This window comes from Triticum dicoccoides, chromosome 7A (assembly GCF_002162155.2).
Source record: "Triticum dicoccoides isolate Atlit2015 ecotype Zavitan chromosome 7A, WEW_v2.0, whole genome shotgun sequence".
Taxonomy (NCBI): Eukaryota; Viridiplantae; Streptophyta; class Magnoliopsida; order Poales; family Poaceae; genus Triticum; species Triticum dicoccoides.
Window position 1 is genome coordinate 22,169,493 of NC_041392.1, and position 11,571 is coordinate 22,181,063.

An 11,571-nucleotide genomic window follows, 5' to 3' on the forward strand; every position below is an offset into this window, starting at 1 on the left:
GCCGGCGCCCCTCCGTGGGCGGCCGCGCGCACAAGCTCTGCTGTGGCCTGCCGGGCGGGCTGGTGCCCGACGCCCGCATCGCCGCTGCCCGAAAACCGCGCCCGACCCGCTAACCCTAAGGCCCCAGGGGCCTATGACATGTGGGGCCCCACCCCGCCCAGAATGTTTTAATTAAAAAAAGGGGAATTAAAAAAATAATAATAAAAATAATTAAATAAATAGTAATAATTAAATTAAATAATTAATTAAGGAATTAATCATAATTAGATTAACCTAATTAGTTAAATTAAACAGTAATTAGATTAGTTAAACATTAATTAGGCTAAACAGTCAATGGCCAGTGGGACCCACACGTCAGCGACCTAGTCAACACCTCTATTGACTGCTGATGTCATGCTGACGTCAGCAAACACTGTTCTGGATAATGTTGAATTAAAATATTTAAATTAATCCTAAAAATGATTTAAATCTTTTAAAACTAATATAAAATAAACCGTAGCTCAGATGAAAATACTTTCTACATGAAAGTTGCTCAGAACGACGAGACGAATTCGGATACGCAGCCCGTTTGTATGCCACGCATCCCTAGCATAGTGAACACGCAACTTTTCCCCTCCGGTTCGTCTGTCCGAAAACACGAAACACCGGGGATAATTTCCCGGATGTTTCCCCCCTTCACCGGTACCACCTCGTACCTCGTTAGGGCACACCTAGCATCACGCTTTGTCATGTCATGCATCGTCATGCATTTGTTTGCATTATATTTATTGTTTCTTCCCCCTCTTCTCTCGCTAGACACCGAGACCGACGCCGCTGCTACCCAGTACGACTACGGTGTTGACGACCACTCTCTCTTGCCAGAGCAACCAGGCAAGCCCCCCCTTTGATCACCAGATATCGCCTACTCTTCTCTATACTGCTTGCATTAGAGTAGTGTAGCATGTTACTACTTTCCGTTATTCCTATCCTGATGCATAGCATGTCCTTGTTACTACTGTTGTTACCATTACCTGCTATCCTACTGCTTAGTATAGGATGGTAGTGTTCCATCAGTGGCCCTACACTCTTGTCTGTCTGCCATGCTATACTACTGGGCTGTGATCACTTCGGGAGGTGATCACGGGCATATACTATATACTTTACACAGTTACATTACCTGTGGTACTGTTTGGAGTTGGGGGCTGAAGGGGCAGGTGGCTCCATCCCGGTAGAGGTGGGCCTGGGTTCTCGACGGCCCCCGACTGTTACTTTGAGGCGGAGCAACAGGGCAGGTTAAGACCACCTAGGAGAGAGGTGGGCCTGGCCCTGGTCGGCGTTCGCAGATACTTAACACGTTTAACGAGATCTTGGTTTTTGATCTGAGTCTGGCTACTGGCCTATACGCACTAACCATCTACGCGGGGACAGTTATGGGCACTCGACGTCGTGGTATCAGCCGAAGCCTTCGTGACGTCAGCAACGGAGCGGCGCGCGCTGGATTGGACTGGAACGCCTACTAGGCTAGGTCTGCTTTCGGCCGCCCACGCAACATGCAGGTGTGCTAAGGGCGATGGGCCCAGACCCCTGGGCGCTTAGGTTTAGACCGGCATGCTGACCTCTCTGTTGGTCTAGGTGGGGCTGCGACGTGTTGATCTTCCGAGGCCGGGCATGACCCAGAAAAGTGTGTCCGACCAAATGGGATCGAGCGTGTTGGGTTATGTGGTGCACCCCTGCAGGGAAGTTAATCTATTCGAATAGCCGTGATCTTTGGTAACAGGACGACTTGGAGTTGTACCTGGACCTTATGACAACTAGAACTGGATACTTAATAAAACACACCCTTCCAAGTGCCAGATACAACCGGTGATCGCTCTCTCACAGGGCGACGAGGGGATGATCATCGGTTAGGATTATGCTACATGATGATACTTGGAGGACTTCAGTCTACTCTCTTCTACAAGCTGCAAGACGGAGGCTGCCAGAAGCGTAGTCTTCGAAAGGACTAGCTATCCCCCTCTTATTCCGGCATTCTGCAGTTCAGTCCACATATGATAGCCTTATTCCAGTTGATACCAATGCATACATATGTAGTGTAGCTCCTTGCTTGCGAGTACTTTGGATGAGTACTCACGGTTGCTTTCTCCCTCTTTTCCCCCTATCCCTTCTACCTGGTTGTCGCAACCAGATGTTGGAGCCCAGGAGCCAGACGCCACCTTCGACGACGACTCCTACTACACCAGAGGTTCCTACTACTACGTGTTGCCCGCTGACGACGACCAGGAATAGTTTAGGAGGATCCCAGGCAGGAGGCCTGCGCCTCTTTCGATCTGTATCCCAGTTTGTGCTAGCCTTCTTAAGGCAAACTTGTTTAACTTATGTCTGTACTCAGATATTGTTGCTTCCGCTGACTCGTCTATGATCGAGCTCTTGTATTCGAGCCTTCGAGGCCCCTGGCTTGTAATATGATGCTTGTATGACTTATTTTATTTGTAGAGTTGTGTTGTGATATCTTCCTGTGAGTCCCTGATCTTGATCGTACACGTTTGCGTGTATGATTAATGTACGGTCAAACCGGGGGCGCCACACTCCTCCACCCAAGGGTGATCCCGTGTTTGAGATTAAACCGTTACCTGATATTCTTAAATATGCTTATCTTGATGAGAAAAAGATATATCCTGTTATTATTAGTGCTAACCTTTCAGAGCATGAGGAAGAGAGATTATTGAAAGCTCTGAAGAAGCACCGTGCTGCTATTGGGTATACTCTTGATGATCTTAAGGGCATTAGTCCCACTCTATGTCAACATAAAATTAATTTGGAAAAAGATGCTAAACCAGTTCGTGATCATCAACGACGTCTGAATCCTAAAATGAAAGAAGTGGTAAGAAAGGAAATACTAAAGCTCCTTGAGGCAGGTATAATCTATCCCGTTGCTGATAGTCAGTGGGTAAGTCCTGTCCATTGTGTCCCTAAGAAGGGAGGTATTACTGTCGTTCCTAATGATAAAGATGAATTGATTCCTCAAAGAATTATTATATGTTATAGGATGGTAATTGATTTCCGCAAATTAAATAAGGCAACTAAAAAGGATCATTACCCCTTACCTTTTATCGATCAAATGCTAGAAAGATTATCCAAACTTACACATTTTTGCTTTCTAGATGGTTATTCTGGTTTCTCTCAAATACCTGTGTCAGCCAAAGATCAATCAAAGACTACTTTTACATGCCCTTTTGGTACTTTTTCTTATAGACGTATGCCTTTTGGTTTATGTAATGCACCTGCTACCTTTCAAAGATGCATGATGGCTATATTCTCTGACTTTTGTGAAAAGATTTGTGAGGTTTTCATGGATGATTTCTCCATCTATGGATCTTCTTTTGATGATTGCTTGAGCAACCTTGATCGAGTTTTGCAGAGATGTGAAGAAACTAATCTTTTCTTGAATTGGGAAAGTGCCATTTTATGGGCAATGAAGTTATTGTCTTGGGGCATAAAGTTTCTGAAAGAGGTATTGAAGTTGATAAAGCCAAAGTTGATGCTATTGAAAAGATGCCATGTCCCAAGGACATCAAAGGTATAAGAAGTTTCCTTGGTCATGCCGGATTTTATAGGAGGTTCATTTAGGACTTCTCAAAAATTTCTCGGCATCTGACTAATTTATTACAAAAAGATATACCATTTGTTTTTAATGATGATTGTGTAGAAGCATTTGAAATACTTAAGAAAGCATCGATTTCTGCACCTATTGTTCAACCACCTGATTGCAATTTACCTTTTGAAATTATGTGTGATGCTAGTTATTATGCTGTAGGTGCTGTTCTAGGACAAAGAGTTGATAAGAAATTAAATGTTATTCAATATGCTAGTAAAACCCTAGATAATGCTCAAAGAAATTATGCTACCACTGAAAAAGAATTCTTAGCAGTTGTATTTGCTTGTGATAAGTTCATACCTTATATTGTTGATTCTAAAGTAACTATTCACACTGACCATGCTACTATTAAATATCTTATGGAAAAGAAAGATGCTAAACCTAGACTTATTAGATGGGTTCTCTTGCTACAAGAATTTGATTTACATATTGTTGATAGAAAGGGAGCTGAGAACCCCGTTGCAGACAACTTGTCTAGGTTAGAAAATGTTCTTGATGACCCACTACCTATTGGTGATAGCTTTCCTGATGAGCAATTAAATGTCATAAATGCTTCTCATACTGCTCCATGGTATGCTGATTATGCTAATTACATTGTTGCTAAGTTTATACCACCTAGTTTCACATACCAGCAAAAGAAAAAGTTCTTCTATGATTTGAGGCATTACTTTTGGGATGACCCACATCTTTATAAAGAAGGAGTAGATGGTGTTATTAGACGTTGTGTACCTGAGCATGAACAGGAACATATCCTACGCAAGTGTCACTCCGAAGCTTATGGGGGACACCATGCTGGAGATAGAACTGCACATAAGGTATTGCAATCTAGTTTTTATTGGCCTACTCTCTTCAAGGATGCTCGTAAGTTTGTCTTATCTTGTGATGAATGTCAAAGAATTGGTAATATTAATAGACTTCAAGAAATGCCTATGAACTATTCACTCGTTATTGAACCATTTGATGTTTGGGGCTTTGACTATATGGGACCCTTTCCTTCCTCTAATGGATATACACATATTTTAGTTGTTGTTGATTACGCTATTAAGTGGGTAGAAGCTATTCCAACTAGTAGTGCTGATCATAACACTTCTATTAAAATGCTTAAAATTTTTATTTTTCCAAGATTCGGAGTCCCTAGATATTTAATGACTGATGGTGGTTCACATTTTATTCATGGTGCTTTCTGAAAAATGCTAGCTAAATATGATGTTAATCATAGATTTGCATCTCCTTATCACCCTCAGTCTAGTGGTCAAGTAGAATTGAGTAATAGAGAAGTCAAATTAATTTTGCAAAAGACTGTTAATAGATCTAGAAAGAATTGGTCCAAGAAACTTGATGATGCATTATGGGCCTATAGAACTGCATATAAAAATCCTATGGTTATGTCTCCGTATAAAATGGTTTATGGAAAAGCATGTCACTTACCTCTCGAACTAGAACACAAGGCATATTGGGCTATTAAAGAGCTCAATTATGATTTCAAACTTGCCGGTGAGAAGAGGTTATTTGATATTAGCTCACTTGATGAATGGAGAACCCAAGCTTATGAAAATGCCAAGTTGTTTAAAGAAAAAGTCAAAAGATGGCATGACAAAAGGATACAAAAGCGTGAGTTTAATGTCACTACAACAAAACATGTCAGTAGGCACGCTTTTTCTAAGACGTTGTTATATTCATCTCTATACTAGAAAGTATCAGTATATAGATACGCTTTTTGAGACGATATAAGTACCGTCACAAATCTTATTTTTTAGAGTATATCATGTTTTTTTACATGTGTAAATAGGTATAGATGTTTTTTGAGACGTTTTTAGGATACATAAAAGAGTTTAACAAATAAAGCAAGTATTTTTTTTTACAGAAAATGGAAATTACCAGGCCCATCTATGCAGTAGAAAGAGCCCACGTACCGAACTCAGCGCGCCCCCTCCTTCACCTTATCCGCCGCCACGTCCTGAGCCTCCCATCTATGCCGCTGCCGGGCTGGCTCCTCCTCCACCCCGGCGCCCCCTGTCAATTTCCACAGCCTCCAGCGACCAATCCCATCTCCTGCCTGCTGCAACTGGTCCTGCCAGTGCGCCGCGTCCGCCGCCGGTGAATGCCCTCCACAAGGACTGCCCCTAGCCCCTCTGCTCCGGCGCTCCTCGGCCGTCCCCGGCCCTCTGCCTGGTCGCCAGGGACGTGCTACTCCCCGCGCCGGCTCTGGCCCTTTGCTCCGGCCAATCCCGATGCTGCTCGCCTGCTCGGCCGAACTCTGCCGCCCAAGACTTGCTGTCAACAAACTGCAAGCAGGCTGGGACAGGGGTAATGTTCTGAGAAAGCTCTTCTTTCTTCTGTTCTTCCTATCAGTATATGATGAAAATGAAATTAAATTTGAACTGCAAATTTGTGTATCAACATATATGTAGGGGACTGTGTGTATATATAACGTATTGTTGATTTGGAAGGGAATGCATTTTAATATCAATTTCATTTCATTTTGTAGAAAAAGAAGGGGAAGATATATTTCATTGCAAGTTTCAACACCCAGTGTTTCAGTTGGACTGAATCAACTCCACAAATTGGAACAACCATAGATTGGACCACCGCCTTTGGCTTCAAACAACCCGGCTTCAATCTCAACTCGAGAAAGTACCTCTTTTGTATCCCATACTCTTTTTTTGAACTTTTTGGCTTGTTTTTATCTATTTTGTTGTATCATTAAGAATTGAGTTTAAATTCTAGAGAGACATACCATTTGTCCAAAAGTATCAAGCATTGGATGTAAAGTGGACAACCTATTCGGTACTGAAACAATATATGTAGCATGTATGAAGCTGAATCATGCTTATAACACTGAAGAGCACAGTAACTTCCATAATGCAAGTAGTAGCTGCAATCTTCCAGGATTTTTTATAAATAAATCAGCAACATGCCACTCACCTAAGTTGTCTTTTCAGCGTATCCTACCATGCGCCAACGAGGCAAGTGGTAGTGTATCCTAAAAATCCCCTTTTCCTGAAGGTGTAAACACATGTAGCAACTGATCGTGTGCATTAGAATGCACTGTTTGATAATTACTCTCTTGGGCCCTGCTTGCTAACTTTGTAAAAATATGCGACTGGCTACCCTTCAACAACTGCAAGTCACCTGGGGACTGTTTGGTTTCCAGCCAAATGTTGCCAGACCTATGGTTAGGCACACATAATTTCTGAGGTGAGTGAGTGTTCGGTTGGCTGACACAGTTGTGGCTTGCGACTTTACTGGTCACATGATTAAGGAGTATATTTTGGCCACACTTTTGTGGCAAGCCACACTCTGTCCCGAGGGGTAATAATTACTACTTTTGGCTTAGTTGTGGCAAAGTAAGCTTTTAACCAAACTAGGGTGTTAATTTGGTCTTAAGTTTCAATCTAGTATTGTAGATCATCACATATGTTCTCTGTTTCTTGTTCAATGATGTCTTATCTGACTCGTTAATCAGTCCAACTTAATATCTTTTTTCCTGTTTTCCTTAGAACAAATAGATATGACATGTATGCATTGCAGCCCACTAATTATTTAGATTGCATTGCAAACGCCCTTTTATACATGCTTTTCATTATTCATTCAGGTGGCTGCACATATCCTCCAGGTTTCTGTAATTGGGAAGGAGTGTATTTCCAGTATGGTGATAACTGTATATATAATAATACTGACTGTGATCATTGGCCTTTTTTTTACCTTCTGTTGTACCTTGATTTTTGTATATGGTGCTTACCTGAGATGCTCACAAGATCATCAATAACATGATGATATAAAGCAGGGAAATTAACACAGTTGTTTTTTAAAGCACCCTATTATATGGTTTTTATGCTCAGTTTGGATACTTAGATAGTCCAACAATCTTAGTAGTTTTGCAGAAGGAAAGAAGTCCCTACAGCGATTAGAAAGAGTAAATATTTCTAGATAATTGAAGGCCCTGCAGATATAATATCAATCATGTGTCCTGTTTTATATTTTTGTTTGTTCATGTGGTGTGTGTTTCCTTTCGATGTAGCCAGAGTTGGGATTAGGGGGAGAAAGATGGCAGCTTATGTGCAATTGTATTGAACTGAGTGGCGTCTTTGCGTACTAGTTAAACCTACAATGGCACATTTCTTTTGATGTTTTTCAATTCAATGTTGATGAAATATTTTAGGATCCAATCATTGAATTAAAATATCTATGTATTCCATGCTTTTCTTGCAAAACGATTTAAATCAACTTTCATCTCTTAAATAACATATGTAAAGTTATACACTGACATATGTTTTTTTGTTTCATTACTTCGGCATATCAAAGGGCGATGGATCGAGGTTGGATGAGTCAACCAAGAGCTAGTGCTGCTTACAAAGATGGTGTCGAGCAATTTCTGTCTTTTGCATTCCATGATGTTCCGGCTGGTGATAGAATTCTCTGTCCTTGTGTAAATTGCCGAAATAAAGCTATGCAGAGTTATGATGGAGTGAAAACTCACTTGAGATGTGATGGTATTCTTCAAGGTTACACTAAGTGGGTTTGCCATGGAGAGGATTATAGTGAACCATCATTTGCATTTGCTCATGTATCATATAACAGTGGCAATCTTTCTATTCCTGGCATCCCAAGGAATGTTGTTGGAGAAGGCAACCATGGAAGGTTGGATGACATGCCAGGACTATTAAGTGCTGTCTTTGCTATGGCTAACAGTTGTGAATCTTTATCAAGCACATCTGATGGTGAATTATATGGCGTTGAATTTGAGAATATGGTACCTAATTCAGTTGAGGATGAGAATGCAGATGCTCAAACAAGGAAGAAACCTGATACATATGCAAGCTTCTTGGAGGATGCAAACACGGAGTTATACCCTGGATGTAAAGCATTTTCTAAGTTGTCATTTCTCATCACCTTGTATCACATGAAATGCTTACATGGATGGTCACAAGAATCATTTACAACGCTACTTGGTGTTTTGTCTGATGCACTTCCACAGGCACAACTACCAAAGAAGTACTATGAGGTACAAAAAATCATCCATGGCTTAGGCCTTGACTACGAGAAAATTCATGCATGCCCCAATGATTGCATGCTTTTCCGAGGTGAACGAGCTGATCAAGAGTCTTGCCATGTGTGTGGCAGCTCACGTTTGGTTACAAATGAGAAGAAAGACTCCCAAGCTGAATCTGTATCTAAGCAGAAGAAGAAACCAACCAAGGTGTTGCGTTACTTTCCTTTGATACCGAGGATTCAAAGGCTCTTTGCAACAACAAAAACATCAGATGACATGCCTTGGCACGATGAGGGTCGTACCAAAGATGGAAAGATACGACATCCAGCTGATGGCGAGTGTTGGAAAGATCTTGATGCTAGATACCCCAGTTTTGCTGCTGATCCTCGTAATCCGCGCCTTGGCATTTCGAGTGATGGATTTAACCCTTTTCGGAGTATGAGTTCAAAACATAGTACTTGGCCAGTGATGCTTAACCCCAGTTTTGTTGGATATTGATTCTAAAACAAAGGATGGCCTTAATGCACGTCTTGATTTGGAAGAAATTGGTGAAAATGGAATTCGACATAATCTTCATCCTGCTGTAGATGATAATGGAAAAATAGTATTGCCTGATGCACCATTTACTATGTATAGAAAACAGCAAGAAATACTTTGTTCAGTGATGCACAATATTAGGACCTCCGATGGATATGCATCAAATTTTTCTAGGCATGTCAACATGAAAGATTGTACAATCTCAGATCTCAAAAGTCATGATTGTCATGTTATTCTGGAAGATATTCTTCCTCTAGCACTTCGATCCTGTTACCCACACAAAGAGGTCATGGAAATAGTTATCGGGCTGTCTAATTTCTTCAAGAAACTATGCTCGAAAGTGTTAGATGTCTCTGAGCTTGACGAACTTCAAGAGAGTATTGTGATGACACTTTGCAATATGGAGAGAATTTTTCTTCCATCATTCTTTACTATCATGGTGCATCTAATGGTGCACTTGGTTGAAGAAGTTAAACTTGGTGGTCCAGTGCACTATCGGTGGATGTACCCCCTAGAGAGGTATGGCACTTTAACTTTGATTTTATTTAATCTTCAATAGTTTTGAGAAGTAACATCCTGCTTAATTAAATTTAGATCATTTGTTCGGCTGAAAGCACTTGTGCGCAATAGAGCATTTCCTGAAGGTTCAATTGCTGAAGGGTATCTTGCCCAAGAATGCTTGGCCTTTTGTTCAAGATTTCTAGAAAGAACTACACGTTTTACAAGACCATCAAGAAACCCCGATCCTTCAGACAAGATAAAAGATTTGTACATGTTCCATAGTGCTGGTGAGCCAATTGGAAAGGCTGTCCCAGTTGGGCAGTTTAATAGCCGGCTTCTTATTCAAGCGCATCGATATGTCTTGCGACATTGTGATGAGCTTGCAGATTTCCGCAAGTATGTATCACTTCTATCTTTAATTAATTTGTTTAGAGTTTGCCAAGAAGTTCATATAATTTAATTGTTATAGTGAATTTGTGGCCGAAGAGAATAGCAAACGATGTGACTCAGCTAATTTGACAGAAGCTGATACCACTAAGTTAATTAATGAACACTTTGCTGACTGGTTGGAACAAAAGGTACATTTTACCGTATTCATGTACTCTGAATTATATAGGCACCTGAATTTAACAAATTGAACATACAGGTTTTACAAAGCGATGGATCAACTATTACAGAAAAGGTAAGAGCTTTGGCTGCAAAACCCAACAGATACGGGGTGCGCTACAGTGGCTATGTCATCAACGGCTTCAGGTTCCACACGATGAGTCATGAGTCAGGGCATGTCACACAAAATAGTGGTGTAGTGAACATTGCAGAAAATGGTGTTAGATATTATGGCAGATTAAGTGACATCTTTGAATTGTCATACAATGATTACAAGGTGGTGTTCTTTAATTGTGATTGGTACGATGTCTACCACAAAGTTGGCATTCAAACGGATGAGTTTGGGTTCACTCTTGTGAACAAATCTCGGAAAATACACACAGGAGATGAGCTAGATGATAATCCTTTTGTATTTTCCTCCCAAGTGCAGCAGGTTTTCTACGTTCAAGACCCAAAAGCTGAACTATGGAATGTAGTAGTGGAAGTCAGGCCTCGTGATCTTTTTGACATGGTTGTTGAGGAATCATCGGATGAAACAGATTAGAGCATTGTGCTTTTGGTTCAGGATGAAGTATGGTGGAAGCTCTTTGCTGGTGTGGTTCTTTGCATGCAACTACAATTTTAGTTATGGTTTTGGTAGCGGTTTACAAGCACAAAGTCAGAATGCTTTATTATAGTTTGTGGTTGTATTTTTTTCGTACTAATTCAGGGCACAGCCCAAGTGTACTTGGTTGTGAATTGCAAGTTGATTCTGTAGAATTTCTGTTCTGGAAATTAAGTATCACATTTGGTTTATTGATTATTCCCACATGTTGCAGTTATCTCGTATTGTTATATTACATGGCTGAGAAATGTTGAATATACAATTGTGAATTCTTCTTTTTAAGATCATGCCTTAGACACTCGTCTTTTTCAATGTAAGAAACTAGGTTTTATCAGACTGATGTTCTTTTGTCTGGCCATTGTAAAATGTGTTGCCACAATGTCACAAGTGCATTTTTCTAAAACTGTTGATATCAGAACTTGGAAGTGGCAAACTGGCAATGCAGTTAGACAGAAACATTCTGTGATATCCATGGACCGAGTCATTTTGTTCGGATTGTAGATTTCTTTTACCTTGCTGGGATCCAAATGGTGGGTCCAACATTACCAAGTTTGGCAGCATTTTGCTACCATTTCAGTACCAACTGCCAAATTTAGAACCGAAAATAAAGTGTCCAGAGTTTGATGAAATTTTGACACAAGGACAACCATATGATGGCTACTATTCTGTCAAATTTTCATCAAATTTAGAGTCACC

General features: G+C 40.8%; 1 protein-coding gene across 3 annotated transcripts; it reads left to right on the forward strand.

Moving 5' to 3' along the window:
• The first annotated feature begins 5,604 nt into the window (after positions 1 to 5,604).
• On the forward strand, positions 5,605 to 11,073 carry LOC119331862. Of its 3 annotated transcripts, none has more exons than XM_037605039.1 (6): positions 5,605 to 5,941; positions 6,123 to 6,268; positions 7,230 to 9,683; positions 9,759 to 10,061; positions 10,135 to 10,243; positions 10,312 to 11,073. In XM_037605039.1, the coding sequence occupies exons 3-6, from the start codon at positions 9,256 to 9,258 to the stop codon at positions 10,813 to 10,815; spliced, it is 1,344 nt and encodes a 447-aa protein (XP_037460936.1). In that variant the 5' UTR covers positions 5,605 to 5,941; positions 6,123 to 6,268; positions 7,230 to 9,255; the 3' UTR covers positions 10,816 to 11,073. The 3 variants fall into 3 exon arrangements, with proteins under 3 accessions (XP_037460936.1, XP_037460935.1, XP_037460937.1); XM_037605038.1 differs by having other exon boundaries at positions 7,940 to 9,683; XM_037605040.1 differs by lacking the exons at positions 5,605 to 5,941; positions 6,123 to 6,268 and having other exon boundaries at positions 6,282 to 9,683.
• Positions 11,074 to 11,571: the final 498 nt, after the last annotated feature.

Bases quoted from the DNA above. Each gene is read 5' to 3' on its own strand.
- LOC119331862 (XM_037605039.1), top strand. From the start codon at position 9,256: ATGTATAGAAAACAGCAAGAAATACTTTGTTCAGTGATGCACAATATT. The intron at 9,684-9,758 runs GTATGGCACTTT...AATTAAATTTAG, and splicing joins TGGATGTACCCCCTAGAGAG to ATCATTTGTTCGGCTGAAAG. The intron at 10,244-10,311 runs GTACATTTTACC...TTGAACATACAG, and splicing joins CTGACTGGTTGGAACAAAAG to GTTTTACAAAGCGATGGATC.